Source organism: Manacus candei, unplaced genomic scaffold, assembly GCF_025592945.1.
Source record: "Manacus candei isolate 608988 ecotype Guabito, Panama unplaced genomic scaffold, ASM2559294v1 h1tg000057l, whole genome shotgun sequence".
NCBI lineage: Eukaryota > Metazoa > Chordata > Aves > Passeriformes > Pipridae > Manacus > Manacus candei.
Genome location: NW_026138105.1, coordinates 14,442,808 through 14,460,110, shown reverse-complemented (window position 1 = coordinate 14,460,110; position 17,303 = coordinate 14,442,808). Strand labels below are relative to the sequence as shown.

At 53.4% G+C, this 17,303-nt stretch overlaps 2 protein-coding genes across 3 annotated transcripts; one reads left to right on the top strand and one right to left on the bottom strand.

The window, feature by feature from the left end:
• The first annotated feature begins 2,368 nt into the window (after positions 1 to 2,368).
• LOC127478169 (neuritin-like) lies at positions 2,369 to 8,955 on the top strand. The gene is made up of 3 exons (XM_051803431.1): positions 2,369 to 2,411; positions 2,761 to 2,908; positions 6,137 to 8,955. The coding sequence occupies exons 1-3, from the start codon at positions 2,369 to 2,371 to the stop codon at positions 6,360 to 6,362; spliced, it is 417 nt and encodes a 138-aa protein (XP_051659391.1). The 3' UTR covers positions 6,363 to 8,955.
• Positions 8,956 to 10,224: 1,269 nt separating this feature from the next.
• SYS1 (SYS1 golgi trafficking protein) lies at positions 10,225 to 12,788 on the bottom strand. Of its 2 annotated transcripts, XM_051803073.1 has the most exons (3): positions 12,597 to 12,788; positions 11,860 to 11,927; positions 10,225 to 11,280 (listed from the first exon to the last, which is right to left on the bottom strand). In XM_051803073.1, the coding sequence occupies exons 1-3, from the start codon at positions 12,756 to 12,758 to the stop codon at positions 11,040 to 11,042; spliced, it is 471 nt and encodes a 156-aa protein (XP_051659033.1). In that variant the 5' UTR covers positions 12,759 to 12,788; the 3' UTR covers positions 10,225 to 11,039. The 2 variants fall into 2 exon arrangements, with proteins under 2 accessions (XP_051659033.1, XP_051659032.1); XM_051803072.1 differs by lacking the exon at positions 11,860 to 11,927 and having other exon boundaries at positions 12,597 to 12,776.
• Positions 12,789 to 17,303: the final 4,515 nt, after the last annotated feature.

The following is a 17,303-nucleotide window of genomic DNA, read 5'->3' as shown; positions in this document are numbered from 1 at the left end:
GAGCCCAGCTCCTGCCCATATCCCCAGGGGACCAGCATCGAAGTGCACCTGTCATCAGGAGAAAATGTAAGGTGACATGTTCCTCCTGACCTTCCCACTCAGGTTTTTCCCGTCTCTTAGAGGTTTGGAAGGTGAGTCAGGAGTTGTGGGGTGAGGATGGAGCTGGGGAGAAATTGGCTGCTCAGGGAAAGGCAAACCAGTTCCAGGCGCAGGTGAATCATTTGCTGGTGAAAATAGATCTTATTCTCTAGGAGGCGTGCGTGGATGGGGCTGGGAGTGAGCTGCAGCTTGACTCCACCAGGAAATTGTGGAGTCAAGAGAAAAACAAGGGGCAAGGCAAGGCAAGGCTGCTTTCCCAGTAAACGAGGCGATACATCTCAGGGAAGCAGCCTGTAGCAGGCAAGGCTCCAGCAACTCGTGGCCCTGTGGCTCCCTTAAAAGGGGCGATTTCAGCCTGAGATGGTGGGGAGACAGAAGAGCCGTAAACACCCTCGAAGGAATGTGGCTGCTGAGAAACGGAGCATCTCTGTGGGTGAGGAGCAGTGGGGGGAACCCGGATGGCGTTCACAGCACGGCCCTGTGCCAGGAGCCAGCCGGCTCCTTGGCCATGCCCTGTCCCAGGGGAAGGATCCCAGTCCCAGTGCTAACGGTCTGGAGCCTGGGGGAGGCTCCTGTGAAGCCCTGGGATGTCGTGTCCCCACATCCTGGGGCCCCAACCCATGGTTGCTGCTGGCACGGGAGCTGCTAGAGCTGGGAGGGGGTGTGCAGGCAGCAGAACATCCAGCTCCAGCTCTGGGTGAAGAAGGAGCATTCCTGGAGCACTTGGGCAGACACCTGAACAGAGTGAGGGGAAGTCCTGCATCAGATTGGGCTGAGGGAAGCCCCCTTGCCCTGCACTCTTGCCTTCTTGCCCCATAGTTTGGGCAGGCTGGCTCCTTCCCAGCCATGCTGCAAGCCATGTTCAGTGGTGATGTGTTTGCCTCCAGTAAATGCACCAACTTCACTGGGCCAGGCAGCTTTTTTTAATCCTCCTGCATCAACAGAGGTGACAAAGGCCTTGCAGCATGTCAATGGCAGAGCTGGAGTTCACCTGTTCCAGCCCTTCCCAGCCATTGACCCCCTTTGTTGAAGAAGTCAGGTACTGATCCAGCCCTCAGGAATCCAGGAGCCACTCAGGGCTGGCCAGTTCTGCTCTGCAGGAACATTTGCAGGGCTCTGGAGTTGCTTTGGGTAACAGGGGCTGTGGTAGTGCAGAGGATGGTGGCTTGTGTTGGGGACTGCCACATACCCTGCGTGTGGGGATGCAGTGGCACCTCTGGGTCAGACACTCCCCTGCATATCCCAGGCTGGTGGCACATGGAATGTGCATCAATAGCCTGACTGAAATAACTGTGCCACTTGCTTATCTTCCAAGACCAATGGAGATGGGGCACGTGGTGCTTGTCTGTAAATAAATTTTTGCCAGAGTGACACAGATGCTGTGTCCCCATTCCCAGGGTTTGCTTTGGAGCCTGTGCTTGTTGGAGCACAGGGATCTCCGAGCTGAGATGGGGGATGGCCCCTCGGCCTGGCCCAGGCACCCCATGGAGCAGCTCCAGGGTGGGTGACCAGCCCCTGCAGCGAAGCCCCCAAAGCAGGCAGGAAACCTCCTGCTTCCCTTCCTGTGGGAGCAAAGGGGACTCCTGGGGTGAGAGCCGGGATCAGGCTGCGGGGATGCAAAATCCCAGTGGATGCCCTGAAGGCCATGACAGCCTTGGGAATGGCTGGAGGCAGGATCTGGACAGAAGGTTTTGGAGCTGTAGGTGCTGATGTTTAAGGCTTTGAACCTCCAAGCTCTCCGGGCTTTGCTTCCCACCCTGCATTGACTTAACCTGTGCCAGTCCAGAGCCCAAAGCCCAGCGAAGGATCCTTGCCCTGCCTGGATTCTTGCTGCTGGCAGCCCCCCCCCCCCACTCGGGGGGACACGTGGGGTGGGCAGTGCAGGCTGTGATGGGGAGGGGCCGGGGGGCTTTGGTGTGAGGGTGCCGGGGTGCCATGGGCCCCATGGGTGCAGGGTCCTGGAGGGGGTGCAGGGTGTGGGAGCCGTGGGTGCTGCAGAGAGTGCCGGGGGATGCGATGCTGGGAGGGGCAGGGATGTGGGATCCCGGGGGTGCGGGGGCTGGGCCCGGTGGTGCCCCCGAGCGCTCGTTAGCCTCGGCCCAGCCTCCTCCTTAATTAGCCGCGGCCGAAGCCGCTTATTAGCGGCGACTGGGGTCGGGCGCCCTCCCCGCGGAGGCGGGAGAGAGGGGAGCGCTGCCGGCCCCGGGGGTGCGGGCAGCGGCACCGGCAGCGGGGCTGGAGCCCGAGCCCGAGCGGAGCCGGCGGCGGGATGGGGCAGCGGAGGGGTCCGGCCGTGCTACTCCTCGCCCTGGGTGAGGGGGTGTCTGGGCTCTCCGGGAGGGGGTCGATGCCATGAGCGGTCCCTTCCTTCTCTCCCTCCTTCTCTTCTTCCCTCCCTCCCCCTTCTCTCCCTCCGTCCCGGGCCGGGTCCTCGCGGCTCTCCCTGGCCGTGCCCCCCGCCGGTCCCTGCCCACCGCCCCGGGCCGGGAGCTCATCCCGGGCAGACTGGGCGGGGGTCACCCCGTGCCCACCGGGCTCTCGGCGAACACCGGCAGCGCCGGGCTCGGGCGGGGGGCCGTGGAAGGGGCCGGGACACCCCGGGGCGGAGGTGGGCTCCATCCCCAGAGACGCCCTGCTCACTTGGCCCCCCGGTGCTGGCAGGGCACCTGGCCGGGCTGCTGGCAGCGGGACCCGCCTGCGCCGACGCTTACCGGGGCCTCTCGGACTGCGTCCTCAAGCTGGGGGACAGCATGGCCACCTACGAGGAGGAGGAGGGCATAGAGCTGCAGGGGCTGCACCGAGTCTGCAGGTGAGTACAGTGCATGGCCAGCGTGGTTTTTGGTATTGCCCTTGTGTGAAGTCTTCTCCTCCAGCCCTCCCGGGTCCTGTCGTGCCTGCACATACCCATGTGTTCCACACCTCACTCTGCTTTCAGATAGACCTGGTGAGCTCCCTTCCTTTGTCTGTCCATCTGTCCATCTCCTGCTTATCTCCCACTGGAGTTTGTCTCCCTGGTCAAGGAGCTCCAGCCCCTAGAACTTGTCCTGCCAGCCTCTGCACTCCTGCAGCTGCGAGGAGCAGGGCTGGTGGGACCTGACCCGCTCTGCTCCCCAGGAAAGTCTCCCCTGGACCCTGGGTCTCAGGCAGTGATGTGCAGGTGGCTGCTCTGCCCCAGGCCCAGCGCTGCCAGGAGCAGCCTGCACCCAGCCCCTGGTGGGTCCTGCTGCCAAAGCCAGCCTTGTCCCTCCCCGCCCAGACCCTTTGTCCTTCAGGCTTGGATTTGCCCAGCCCTGGTTTTCCTGAGTTTGTAGCGATGCCCTGAGATGACAGTGTCAGGAGGGTGTTAACTTGAGCAGAACTGAAGAAGAGCTGGGTAAGGAGGGGTGGTGGTGGGCAGGTTGGGGGAAAGAAGCAGCAAGGTGGAAGTGTTTGCAGAGAAGGAGGCAGCCCTGTGTCCCCAGCAGTGAGCTGTGGGGAGTGAACAGGAGTTACAAGGAAATGCAGACAGCAGTGAAGGGAAAACCCACATGCCTGGGGGCAGTGGAAACCTGGCAGGGCCAGGCAGAGGACTGAGTGCCCTGGGGTCAGGTTTTCCAAGCTGCTGGGAACCACCCTGCGGGCTGTGACCTGCTCTGTATTCCCCCTTCTCCAGGAGACAGCCTGGCTCAGGATGAACAGTGTCTCTGGGACGTGCCTAAGGCTGGGTTGAAATGGGGCCTGCTCTGGTTTGGACAGCAGTTGATACCTTTTTTGTTTTGTTAAATGAGGCTTCTTGGTATGAAAACACACCTGAGCAGGCAGCCCAGCCCGTGCTGCCGTTGACTGCTGGAGGAGCGATTCCTTTGCTGAAGCTCGTGTGAAATGTGCAAATTGAGGTTTTCTGACAGCTCTGGGGCACAAACCACTGAAGAACAGGTCCTGGGATCTTCCTTGCTCTGCACCTTCAGGGACATGCCAGCTTCTTCTCCTGGTCTAATGCACTGCTAGCCAGGCTTGCTGTGCCTGGAGGAGCAAGCTGATGATGTCCCTGCTCCCTGCCAGGTACTTCTGAATTATTTGCCTTTGACCCTCAGTCTTAACCACCGCTGTTTGCATTCCTGGTGCTGTGGTCCCCTCTCCAGGAGTGTGGGTGAGGGATGGACACGGAACCAGGAGCTGCCATGGGAGCTGGTGGTGTCTCAGCTCTGTGTGGTGCTGCCCTAGAGCAGCAACTCACTTACCAACAGTCTGCCTGAGCAGATGGGGGCTGTGAAGGGTGAAGCACTGGGAATTGCCATCCTGCTGAAAGCAGATCCAGGCAGGAGCTGTCATCCCCCTTCACCTTCCTCCAACCTTCTTTTGCCTGAAGACGTGGGCCGGGTTTAACTCTCACCTGGCAGAGCTGCCTTCTGCTGCTGCAGCTCAGGAGTGCCAGAGTTTGCCTGGGTTGGCACCAGGTTTTCTCATTATCTGGGAACGTTTATTCTGCCACAGTGACTCGGTTTAATGAACTCTCCCACAGCTGGTGTTCTGATGTGAGCCCCCGTAGGACAGCTAAGCAAGCAGAGTGTTCGTGTTTGCCTGTGTGCACAGGGTGTCATCTCCAGCACAGGGCACCCACACAACACTGAGCTGGCCCCTGCCAGTGTGCAGGGTCCCCACTCATCCAGCTGGGCTGCAGCCCCTTCCCCAGGGGTGGCACGTGTGCCTGGTGTCCTGGCACACACAGGGAAGGGGACAGAGCAATTGCTCCTGTCCTCTGGGCAGTCCCAGCTTGCTGGGGGCTGGAGATGGTGCCAAGCCCCAGCCCATGTGGACAGGACAGCAGAGCTGAGGTGCAGGGGAGGGCAGGGGTGCCTGGGGGTGCAGCTTGCTCTGGGCTGGGGGCTGGCACAGCCTGGGAAGCCCCCTGGGGAAGCCTTTGAGGAGTCTGGTACAGAGTCTGGTTGTCCCATACTCGGCAGCCAAAAAAAACGAGGAGGGTGCTTGTTCTGGTCCTCCCTCACACCATATGGGGGGACATGGCCCAGCCTGGTCCCTGCTGTCCTTGTCCCAGACAGCTGGAACCCACCCCACCCTGCTCAGCCTGGCACCAGTGGGCAGGGAGCTCACTGGAAAGGGCTCAAAACCAGCTGCTACAGAGCCCCCATGGGGCTTCACCAAAGGTAAGGAAGGAGCTCAGGGAAGGGATAAAGCCTTGACTGGCTGGATACTGCTCTGGGTGAATGCATCATGGGGTCACCCCGTGTGGCACCGGCCCCCGTGTGTTGGGATGGGTGGGGTGGTGTCACTGTGTCCCTCCTATGAGAGTTTTCTTGGGGGCTGTGGTTTTCAGCTCTGTTTCTGCTGGGGCTTTTCCCTGCCTGGTTCTAGTCTTGAAGAGAAAATAAACGCCAAGTTGCTGCCCACAGGAGAAGCAGGCAAAGGGGTCTTCAGTGAGCAGCTCCCAGCTTACTCCTGCAGGACTATGGGTTATCTTTGCCTGTCTTGTTTTTTTCCTCCCAGAAGCCTCTGTACACTGAACATCTACTCACACAGGCAATACCCAGCAGATAAACAGAGATGATTCTAATGAGAACACAGTGAATAACTCCTCCTGCCCCTGCCCATACCTCAGTTAATGCTGCAATGCTCTGTGGGAGCTGTTGTCCTTCTCTGTGCTTTGTGCTCCCATTTGCCCTTGACTCCTCTTGGAGAAAGCTTGGAGAAAGCAATGAATGAGATGCACTGGGCCTTTGTTTGCAGCCTGTGTGAGATACTCAGGGTGCTTGGTGCTGAAGGGAAACATTTGTTGACAGAAAATAATGAATTTTATTGACTTCCCAAGACGGGGGGGGGGGGGGAGGGAAGATGAAATAATTTCAGTGTTTTGAGGTTTGGAGTTTTAGCCAAGATACTCTGGCAGATGATGGAGGGGATGAATAGTCTGGGTAACTTGCACAAAACACAGGGGTTGTCGCTGCTCAGAGGGCAGGATCGGGGCAGAGAGGCTCTGCCTGGCATCCAGCACTGCAGGAATGCAAAGGGACTGACAGTGTGGTGTCTCCCCTGGCTGCAGGTACTGGGATGAATTCCACACCTGTGCCCTGACAGCACTCTGGGAATGCCAGAAGGAAGCAGCAGCTGTCTGGGAGATGCTGAGAAGGGAGTCCCGAAAAAACAGATTTCAAGGCAGCTTGTTCGACCTCTGCAGCCCCAGCATGGCCCAAAGCTCTGCCTGGACCCACGTTCCCAATGTTTCCATCCTCAGTATCCCCCTCATCGTCACTTGGGTGAACTTATAAACTGCAGCTCTGTGAGTATCCCATCAAAGGCAGTGGCAGTTTGTGCCCTGGCATCTTTCTGATCCTTTTTCCAAACCTGAGGAATATCCTGCGTGGAGCTCAGAGACACTCGGCTCCATCCTGTGCCTGTGGGACATGGGAGAGCTTGGCAGAATCTCCTGGGTGTTTCTGTTGGTCTGTAATTTGGAATAATGCCTGTCCACTTCTGCTTCAAGACAGAGACAGATCTGGCTGTCTGGAGAATTTGGGAACTTATAGGTATTGGGCAGAGGATTTAGGGAAAAGTGATAAATTCTGGAAAAATGGCAAATGTTGGACTCTTCCCACTCTTCTATGGCTACTGGAAGGAAACCTGTTTACTTTGCTGACTCTTTCCACCAGATCAACTCTCCAAGTTTTTGATTTGGGCACTGAGAACAAGATGGGCATTTTTACCACTGTTCTGTGAGGTGCAGGGGGGTGGTGTCTGTCCTGTCACAGGCATAAGGGAGACCTTCTGCCCTGTATTGGCCCTTTTGCTTTAAGGACATGGTGAAAACCCTGCTGAAGAATAATCACAGTTGCATGACTTGTCTTGCACACATCTGGATTCCTGAGTAACTCCTGTGTAATGTGTAAATCCCTTTTCTAAGGACACAGAGAGCAAAAATATTTTGATCGAGGGAGAGTGTCAAGGCAGGACAAAAGGGATTTATAGCAACTCCTGCTTTGAAGCTTTCCCCAAAGGTACCTGTAAGCAGCTCTGTGGGTAGAAGTGTGTAATTCCAGAGTATTAAAGTGTGTTGTAGAGCCTACAGCATGGTAGAAGTTGTTTGTCCTGGCTTTTGCTTGACAGCACAATTTCTTCTTTTGTGGCTCAGAATGTTAGTTTTGCAGCTTCAGTACAAGCCTGTAAGTATTTGGAACAGAGGGGTGTTTGCAAGTGATTTCTGAATATGTTAGAGAAACACAGCAATATTCTTGGGCAGTCCAAGGCAGTCTGTGTTTTAAGGATGCTGCTGGAGCTCTGTGCCCTCCTGGCTGCACGGGGCCATGGGAGCTGTAACTAGTGAGGGATGTGCTCTACAGTGTAAGCAGGGGACCCAGGACCCTGCCAGCCCCACAGATCCCACTGGATGGATTCCAGGTGGTGGGCAAGCTTCTACAGCAAAGGATCTTTTTGCCAACAGTGGTGCTGGGTCATACTGCTCTCCTTTGGCACTCACGTGTTCTTCCTCTTACCTTCACTACCATCAACACTCTGCTCCTGCAGCAGCAGGAGGGAACAAATCCATTGAGGCAAATTCCAAGAAATAAGTCAGGGAGGAGCAGCTGGTGTTCAGACAGTGCAATTTGACTTCCTGCAAACAGAGTTGTTACTTATGTACTCAGTACTGAGCATCTGGGGCACAAAGCCTTAGGGTGAGCAGTGGAGACAGGGGAAACCAGAGCACGGCAAAACCTGGAGTGAACCACTCAGATGCTTCATTCTTTAATTCTTCTTCCACTCCAACAGCAGTGTTTGTTGTTTGATCCTGTTTCCCCTACCCTGTTATCTCTTGTCCTGCCTGTGGCTTGTAGCTGGGGAAAGCTGAAGCGGGTGAGTGTCATGTACAACCAAGGCTGGAGTATTTTGGATCCAAATCCTGTACTTGCTCTTTGTTTAGAACAGCTGTTTAATGCCTTTAGGAAAACAAATAAGCACAGCCCCCCCCCATATCCCACAACTCTTACCTTCTCTTTGGAGTTCCTCTCTGTTAAAACTTTCTACTCTAAAACAGCTTTGAGGAAAGGGAAGGTAAAATTCTCAGATCTCCAAGTCTTCTTTTTGCAAAATCACAGATGCCAATGGCTGGCTGACACTGCCACTGTCTTTGAGAAGAGCAGGTGTTGGGACATATCTTCCCTGGAAGCAAATTCCTCAACTATTGCACACAAAAAAACCCAAAGATTCATTAAGAAACAAAGACCATCTGTCACTGTTCTGGTATGGAGCAGCAGATTTTTTTTAAAGCCAAAGGTGCTTCTAAATCTGACTGAAAGCATGTGAGAGAAAATTAGGTCTCACAGTATGGGAGTGATGAGTTTCCTCAATCAATATTTCATTTTTAGCAGAACTTCCTCTATGACTAGGACAATTACAGTAGAATTCCTTTAAAAAAAAGTAATACCCAGATACAGTCCCCCTGGGCAGTCAGCAGCCTTTCAGAAAGCATTTCTGACCCTACAGCACATTCCTGCTGATGCAGTGCAGCTCCTGGGGTGTCCTGCAGCCTCAGTGTGAAATCCACATTTGTCAAGGATTCTTCTCCTGGTTCAGAGAGACTCTCTGAGCCTCTCCAGATGCAAAGTACCCAGATTTCACCCCCCAGGGAGGCTGCTGAAGCAGTTACAGCATATCTTATGCATTCAAAAAGAAAGGGTAAGTGTTCCTTGGTCCAAAGTCTTCATCTCTATTCTTGCAGGGGAACAAAGGGAGCAGCTCTGTTAATATGGGCTCACAGCAACTCTGGGATCAGCTGGAAGAATGTGGCTTTCCCTCCTTGGTCTCATGTTCACTGTAATTAGTGTTTAGCTCCCACTTACCCTAAGAACAACCCCAAAGAACACAGAGTTCACACCATGCTTTGGTGTGGTGTTAAGCCTTGAGGTAAACCTGCAAACTTTCCCTGTCCCTGCAGGACTGGGATGTTCTTTCTCAAGAATAACAACAAAAAGCAGGAGAGGACAAAATGACCCCGAGGGAGTCTTAAAAGATGACTAACAACACTGTCAGTGCTTGTCACCCTGAGGCAGAACTGCCCTCTGCTCTGCCCTGATCCCAACCACAGGCACACTCCTGCTCCTCTTTTCTGAGGGAGATACTGGCACCTACTGGAGACCAGTTTATATCCAGGCTGAGGTGACTGGGAGAAAGGCAAGTATCCTTGTATATGAGAACTGAGCTGATTTTGAGAAGGGATAGACTGTCTTGCTGCAAGGGCAGCCCTAGGAAGTGACCTCAGGGTGGCCCTCCAGGCTGGCTCCTGCCCAGAAAAACACTTGTGTAAACTCTTCCCTTTGAAAGGCTGCTGCTGTTTGAAACTCTGCTTACAGGGGGTTTGGTCAGGAAGGGCTCTTGGTGAAATCCCAGAATATAAAAAGTGCTGGTTACATCTGTTTAGACAGAAATCCTGCTCTGAGGCAGCTCTGCCGGGTATGTAAAGCACAGGATGTTATCCTGCCTCAATTTACAGTGTCTGAGTGTGAGAGCAGGGACTGAAATACATCTCATTCCCCAAGAACAAAGTCAAAAGAGCAGCTTTAAAGAGTTTATCAACTTCTGTATCTCCACATCATCCCACCACTTTTGAACAAGTTGAATTAGCAAATAACTTATGCAAGTTAACATTACAAATATTAATGTACAAAGGGAAGTTATTGCAGCAAGATGCTGCACAGGAGAAAAATCTGTCTTTAGACCTGGCTTGGTCCTTGTTTGGGATTGCACAAACTGGTCATCCCTCAGCAGAATCCAGGCAGGATGTGGGTCTCCTTGATTGGCCTGTGGGATCTGGAGGAACCCCTGAGCCCCGGCCCCTCAGCAGTAAGGGGGTGTCACTGCCTGGTGAAGTTTGTTTGAAGTGTCTCTAAATAAAGGCACATCCTGTTATTTCGAGAAATAACAGCAGTCTCTTATTTAACATCACCTCTACCAAACCAGATCTGTTGCTAGAATTCTGAAGCCGGGCAGGAACACCCAGACAAGTGGGAAGAGCAGCAGGTGGCTCCAGGACACCTCCAGCCTCAGGTTGAACATGGAGAGACCCTGGATTGCTGGCACTGCTCCCGAAGTGGGATTATGCCAGCTGACTTCCCAAGACAGCACTCACTGATGCCTTCCTTTCAGAGCAGAGGTATGCAATGTTTATTGTAGGAAATGTTATGTGCCCCAGACAGTGGGCATCTCACAGCCAGGTGTTCTCTGGCTGCATCCTTCTGTTGCCATGATACAGACACTCGTGGTACTCCTTGAAGGGCTCAGCTTCCCAGGAGAGCCATAACACACTCACAGCAACATAATGTTTTTATTATTACAAAAGGTTTCTTCAGCAAACTGCTGTCTGTCACCTCTATGTATCAAACATGGAAACAGCAAACAAACCCATCTAACGTTATAGGTTATTTAGTGACTCAGCTGGTGATTCAGGTAAGTACAACTATTTTCCTTTTCCCCATCCATTCACTTCTTTGACTCCTTTCCCAACCAAAGCCCAAATCAGTCACAGATTGGAAGCAGCAGCTCCCAGCCCCACTGCTCACCGTGCCAGCTCCCGCAAGAAGAGCCGACATTCATGTTCCCCACACAGGGCACTCCCACATCGTTAGATTCCAAATGCTCCTCACGCACCAAGTTTTGCTACCTGGCTTTTAACAGTCTCTTGAGCGAAGAGTTTAAGGGCACACTCTCCATACAGTCACATTAATGCTTCGTGTTAGCAAAATAAACATCTGCTCCTCCCCCGCTGCCAGCTGATGCCAGAGGAGATGCTCACACTCACGCAGCCACCGAGGTCCGGGGGGGGGGGGAAAAAAGAAAATTAATAACAAAGTCTCAACAGACCTGCTGTGCTTGTTCAGGGATGATTCTGAGGCATGTTGGATGCATTGTGCTGCAGACAACGGCGTTAACGCAGCGTGTCTGTCGCCAGGGCGAGTCTATACGTTGGACTTGGGGGCGGAGTTGAGGGGGATCTCCCGCAGCTCTATCCGCATGCACAGGTACTCCCCGATGGCCGCCATCAGCGCCGTGCACACCACGTGCACCAGCCACCACGTCAGCGACGACGGGAAGCGCGAGTTGTAGATCCAGCAGCCCAGGAGGTGGAAGAAGTGCACCGTGACCGTGAAATCCAGGCACTGCTTCCCGCGGCGGATGAAGTACAGCAAGGCCAGGGCGCTGCAAAGGTAAAGGCAGGAGGTGAATGAGATGCGCTGGGCCCGTGGAAAAGGGGGTGCAGCAAGAGCTGTCAGCAGTGCTGGTTATTTAGCGGTTTTAAAACTTCTTCAAATGTTTTAAGAATAGGTTGGTTTTGGCCTCTCTCCCGGCCACTGCAGCAAGACTTACATTCTTACAGCTTTTTAATTACATGATGGCAGGGAAAAGAGATTTTAGTGCAAAGAACAGGCAGGAATTTTTAAACTATCTCCCCCAGTAATCTCTGTGCAGTGGCAAAATTCATAAATCTTTACAGATCAGTGTTTGCTGAGATCCATTGATTCTAACTTTCAGTAAAATCTCTCACAGAAGCAAACCTCATTCCCAGCTGGGAAATTGAGGCAGTGAAGTTAAATGACTTTTCCAGGTTCTAGAAAGCCAGGAGTCAGCAGTTCCCAACTGCCCTCAGCAGACATGCTTGACCAGGCACAGGGATTTTGGGAGATGCTTTCAGAGAGGCAGGACATCACACTGAATTCTCTTATGGTTCAACGTTAAGGAAGGACAAGACGCAGGTGCTCCAGCTGGCTGCAGACTTACCAGGTGAGTGCATTGAGGATGAAAGCCATCATGGAGAGCCTCCCCGGCGGGGTTGAGAAGCCTAAAATCTACATGGGACTATTAGTAGGAACCCGCGGCACAAATCGCAGCCCAAAATCTGCTCCCGTGGCCCAGCCACATCAGCACGGCCCCACACGGATCAGGAACTACACCAGGAGCCTGGGCAGCTCTGTCTGAATGTCTGGGGGAACCTATGGGAAAGGGAAAGGTCTGGTTCTATGCTGAGGGGAACCTCTTAAACTGGGGAGAGGGGGTCCATACTGGGGTTACCTATATGGGCAGGGGCAGTTGCATTTATACTGGGGTTCCTATACAGGGTGTGTGTCTCTCTAAGGGGGTATCCCCTATACAGCAAGGTGGTGTTTCTACACAGGGGTACCAACCTATACAGGGTGTCTGTCTCTATATGGGGGTACTGTCTCTAACCCAGGGTACCATCTGCACATCGAGGTGCTGCCTCTACCCCGGGGCACCCCCTATTCAAAGGGAGAGCTCTATTCTGGGGGCACCCACACAGACAGCGGGTCTGTGTGCTGGGGGGCAGCTACACGGGGCTGGGGGACCTCTGCCCCCACACCAGGGTGCTCCGCGGGTGGGGGGCTCTCCCTAACACCGGGAATACCCACACCGGGAGCGGGGTCTGGTTCCCCCAGCACACCCCCACCCCGCTCCAGAGGCCTGTGTGCCCACGGCGGCTTCCCGGGGCGCGCCCTCACCTCGTCGCTGAAGACCTGCTGGAGGGAGGGCCCGGTGCTGCCCAGGGTGCCGAGGAGGGCGAGCCAGAGCCCGAGCGAGCTGTAGTAGCCCGCCTGCAGCAGCACCATCTGCGCCACGATCAGCGCGGGGTCCCACACGTAGCTGCGGAACTGCGCCGCCATGGCCGGCCCGCCGCGCGCCGCCCGCGCCGCGCCGCCGCCGCAGCGCCCCCTGGCGGGCGGGAGGACCCGGCGCCGGCCCCGCCCGCAGCCCCCCGGGCTCGGGGCAACCCGGGCTCGTTTGTTTGTGTGTTCGCCGAGGGGGTTGTTGTTTTCGGAAAGGCTGCTTGTACTTAAGGGCTGTTATAATGAGCCACTTTGAGGGCACTTTGCCTGTTCAGCCTGGAGAAGAGGAGGCTGTGGTCTCCGACATCCTCACTGGGGGCAGCGGAGGGGCAGGGACTGATCGCTGCTCTCTCCTCGGGGGGAACGGCCTGAAGTCGTGTCAGGGAAGGTTTAGGTTGATATTAGAAAAAGGTTCTTCCCCCGGAGGGTGGTGGGGCACTGACCAGGCTCCCCAGGGCAGTGGTCACGGCCCCAAGGCTTCCAGAGCTCCAGGAGCGCTTGGACAGCACTCTCAGGCACATGGTGGGGTTGTTGGGGTGTCTGTGCAGGGCCAGGAGTTGGACTTGGATGATCCTTGTGAGTCCTTCCCGGTTCAGACTATTGTGTGTTTCTGTGTTTGTGAGCACTGGGGCTCACTGGGGGCTGGGGCATTGCCCCAACCCCTCGAGTGCTGCCCAGGTAGCTGTGGTGGGGAGGGGACCCCGGGAGCCCCAGCACTGTTTGGTTTGTGACACCAAACAGTTTGTCAGCAGTGGGTGGTGGCCGTGTGCTCTGTACCTGGTGACCAACACCGACTCTCTCACATCCACCTGCCCTGGCCATCCCCAGCCCTGCCCCCTGCCCTGAGCCAGTGCCTTCAGTAACTTGGCTGGCCAGCCCTTGCTAAAAAGACAGAGTCCCTGATGCCCTGCCATACCCCTTGTGTGATCAACCCTTGGCTGCTGGGTCTTGTTCTGGTAGCCTCAGTGAGCTGTCCTGCTTGCTTGGCTTCAGATATGAGAATTATCAGTGTCTGAATAGTAAAATCCCCAAGACTGTGTGGGACAGTGGAGCATTTTGGAGATAAGGCTTCCCCAGACCCCACTCCCTGCCCATCTGCACTGGTGTCAGTGTGTTCAATAACTTGGCAGAGCAGCCCTTGCTAAAAAGACACAAATACCAACCATACAAGAAATTATTGTCCTGAGGTATTTCCTTTCATCTCTAGGGCAGTTCCTGTAGGCACCAAGGCTGTTTGGCAGCTGCTGCCCAGCTGTGCTCATTTTTTAGCTTTAGGCCACCGGGCAGCAGGATGTTGTTTTGAGTCCTGGTATGCCCTGGCGGCACCTTTCCGTTACAGGGCTGTGTTGTGTGCAGGGCTTGGCTTCTTTTGGGAGGTTTCTTCTACTACATTGTGGCTTCTTCTCTTTAGCCTCACCAAATGGCCAGGTGCCAGAATCCCTCATGCTCTACTGTACCCCTTCTGTGGTCAGCTCTTGGCTGCCGGAGCTCATTTTGGTGGCCTCAGTGAGGCATCCTGCTTGCTTGGCTTCAGGTATGAGAATTGTGACTGAATAGCAAAATCCCCAAGGCTGCTTGGGACAATGGAGCATTTTGAAGATAAGTTCTTTGCTGGAAAAAGGAGAGGAGGCAGCCCCGGGGTGTTTCGGTGAATGGGGGAGTTGCCACAAGAGCCATTGTCACCTGGAAAAGAGAGGAGGAGGACCAAAGGGGATTCCAGCTTCTCTGGGAGGTGATAGGCTCACATCAGTCGTGGGTGTGGAATATTCTGGCTACGGGAACTCAGATTATGATCTCTGACAGTCTCTCATGACTTTTTTTCCATGCCTCATATGGGAAGTTCCCTAAGCGGCTTTGCTGCATGTTTTCCTTTCCTCATGCTGCGAATTTCACTGTGCCGAGGCAGTTTTGACACATTTTGTTCCTTGTTCCCGGACCTGCTCCTGGAAAGGATTGTGCAAGGCAGAGGCAGTGTGTGGTGGATGTGAGCCACTGCTGCTGAGTTCTCACTTGGGCCTTCGGAGAATTTCTCTTTGCAGAAGCTCCAGCTCAGCCAGTGCAGAAATGAACACAGGAAAATCCCGGCCCTGTCAGGGCTGTCTGCTCACAGCACATTGCTGAGCATAAACTGTGATACTCGACACTTCCTCTGCTAATTCGAGGTAGAAAATTGGTTTCCTTTCCTGAAATCTGCTGTGCTTGGCTCTCATAGATGTGCAAGCCAGCACTTAGATATTAATTCTCACTTACCTCTTTCTTTTATAGTCCCTTATAGGACTGACTTTTCTGTGCCAGCAAAAATTTTGGTTGTTTAGTCATAGCTGACTAAAACTCCAAGCTAGTGCAAGGTAGGACTGTTGGTATTAATTGCTGTGTGTCTTTCCACAGCCAAATAACTGATTTATCCAAAGGTCCCTGGGATCACAAGATGTGAGCTGGTGTTTTAGGAGGGGTTGACTTGAATTCCTTCTGAATTTGAGGCTCATCCCTGTTTGGTTGCTGGCCTGTAACTGAAGGCATCGCATGGGCACGGCAGCAGCTGAGCTTGAGGTGTGATTTGAGGGTCCTTCCTGCCCTGGGCAGGCAGAGAACTATGATGTGGTGAAGTGCTGTGGCACAAAGACATTTGTGCTGAGACTCAGCTGCAGCCCAGTTTGTGAATTTGTTTTCTGGCTGACCTTCATGAGGGCATGGTCATGTTTGTTTGTCTGTGCTCCTGATTCGGCTGTCCCTCCTCTCCAGGCTGCTCCAGCTTAGGGAACCATGCCCTTCTCCTGGAAAAGAGGGTGTTCTTCCCATGAGGAGCCTTGCCCCACACCCCTGCTCTGTGGAAGAAGGTTTAAAGTGGACCTGGAAAGTAAACTGTATTGGGGCATTCTCAATTTTCCTTTTCTTCCTCTTTAGTTCAAACAGAAGTCGGAGACAGCTGTGAAGAGAACATGTGTTAAAGGGGAAAAGGAAACACTGAGATCATGATTTCTAGGGTGCTGCTCACTTGGCTTCTGGTTAGAACGTCCTTTTTTAACCAGTGACTGTTTCGTGTGTGACACCTGCGTGTTGCGAAGAGCAGCAGGGGAAGGAGAAGTGGCAACGTGCCCAGGACATAGCAGATGCCCCCGGAGGGTGTACCCGGATCACGTGCAACTATTGTGGTCACTTCTTTATCAGGAACCTGGAAAAAGAATGCCCTATTTAGCCAGGAATTCTTTCAGTAAGAAATAGCTGTCTAGGAGGGTATTGTTTTTCCTCCTCAGGAATCAGGGCCTAAAAAAGGAAGCTGTTTATTTAGGTGCTCCATATTTTAGTAGCTGGTGTACAAAGGGTGGTGCTGTCTGAATGATCCTTGCTGGGGTTGTTTCCCTCTTGCCAGGCAGGTAGGATTTGTGCTAAGGTGACCTTTGCTGAAGGGACAGTAAGGCTAAGAGCACACATTTCCAGAATAAGTTGGCATGAAGTGGCTCAAAGTGCGGGATGAGAGTTTTCAGTCACTCCTCTTCCTCCACCCATGTGGTGTGCAGGTGTGTTTTTCCAAAGAGTACAGAACGGGCTTTGGGAGCTGAGATTTTTTTAAAACTCTACTTAAGGTTTCTTTGTGCTCAGGAGTCCTGCTCCAAGCTCGGTCTAAAATCTGCCTGTAGGAGCTGTGCTGAGCTTGGCTGGAGAATCTCTGTTCCTGGCTACTACAGCAGGATTTATGATCTAGAATTGTCTAAAGGGCCCTGTGTGTGGCCTTCTCAAGATTATGTAGACGTTTCTTGATGTGTCATGTAAAAATGTGATTCCCTCACCCTCCAAATGTGTTGTATGCTGACACTCCCTTCCACTTCCAGCATGTTTGCATTGTGTTGGTAACTGACAGCTGTTTATTTTTTATTTTCAACACAAGAGTTAGGTAACCCTTCATACTGAGCACTGGGTTAGGAACAATGGTGGCCAGCCTGTGTTATTTCTCTGCCAACTGCAATTTTTAAAGGGAGAAGGGAACTGACACACCTTGAATGTTAGAATTCGTTGCCCAGAACAAATGTGTTTCTCAACATGCATTTTTTCTTCTGCTTCTCTCCCTTGTAGTTTAGTAGTTAGTCATTTCAGGAAATGACATTTCAGTGGTGCCTTTTTGCTTGCTGGGCCCATTTGTCCTGTTGCTCTCCATGAATGTGATATACCCATGGATTTTCTGCATTACTCCAGACAGGAGGATGTCGGCATTTTGAGACTGAACATTTGAAGGGCAAAATGAAGGAAGCCATTCTATGGCCATGGGTTTACAGAACCATACTATGATTTTTGTGACTGCATTTCCTCTGATTCTCTTGAGATACAGTCACAGAATGTTTCCACAGAACGTGGGGAAGGGAGGTGGATCTACACAATGTACTTTGAAAATGTCATTAGTAAAGCTACATACATTTGTTCTCAACGTTGGAAAGTACATTAGGGTTGAGTTTAATTTTCTTTTCTGTTTCCAGAAGCCCAAGATCAGTTTGCTTGAGGGACTGTGCATGCAGGTGTGACTTGGATGGACAATGTGTGTGGTCCCTGGGCCAGGCAGACTGACTCCTCTCCATTCTATCAAAGCAGAACTTCCCCAGGAGGGAAAAT

What these genes read in the sequence shown, in the direction of transcription:
- LOC127478169 (XM_051803431.1), top strand. Translation starts at nt 2,369, where the DNA reads ATGGGGCAGCGGAGGGGTCCGGCCGTGCTACTCCTCGCCCTGG. An exon ending in CGTGCTACTCCTCGCCCTGG is followed by an intron (nt 2,412 to 2,760) that starts GTGAGGGGGTGT and finishes CGGTGCTGGCAG; the next exon opens with GGCACCTGGCCGGGCTGCTG. An exon ending in GGGCTGCACCGAGTCTGCAG is followed by an intron (nt 2,909 to 6,136) that starts GTGAGTACAGTG and finishes CCCTGGCTGCAG; the next exon opens with GTACTGGGATGAATTCCACA.
- SYS1 (XM_051803072.1), bottom strand. Translation starts at nt 12,758, where the DNA reads ATGGCGGCGCAGTTCCGCAGCTACGTGTGGGACCCCGCGCTGATCGTG. An exon ending in AGCAGGTCTTCAGCGACGAG is followed by an intron (nt 11,281 to 12,596) that starts GTGAGGGCGCGC and finishes TTACCTTTGCAG; the next exon opens with CGCCCTGGCCTTGCTGTACT.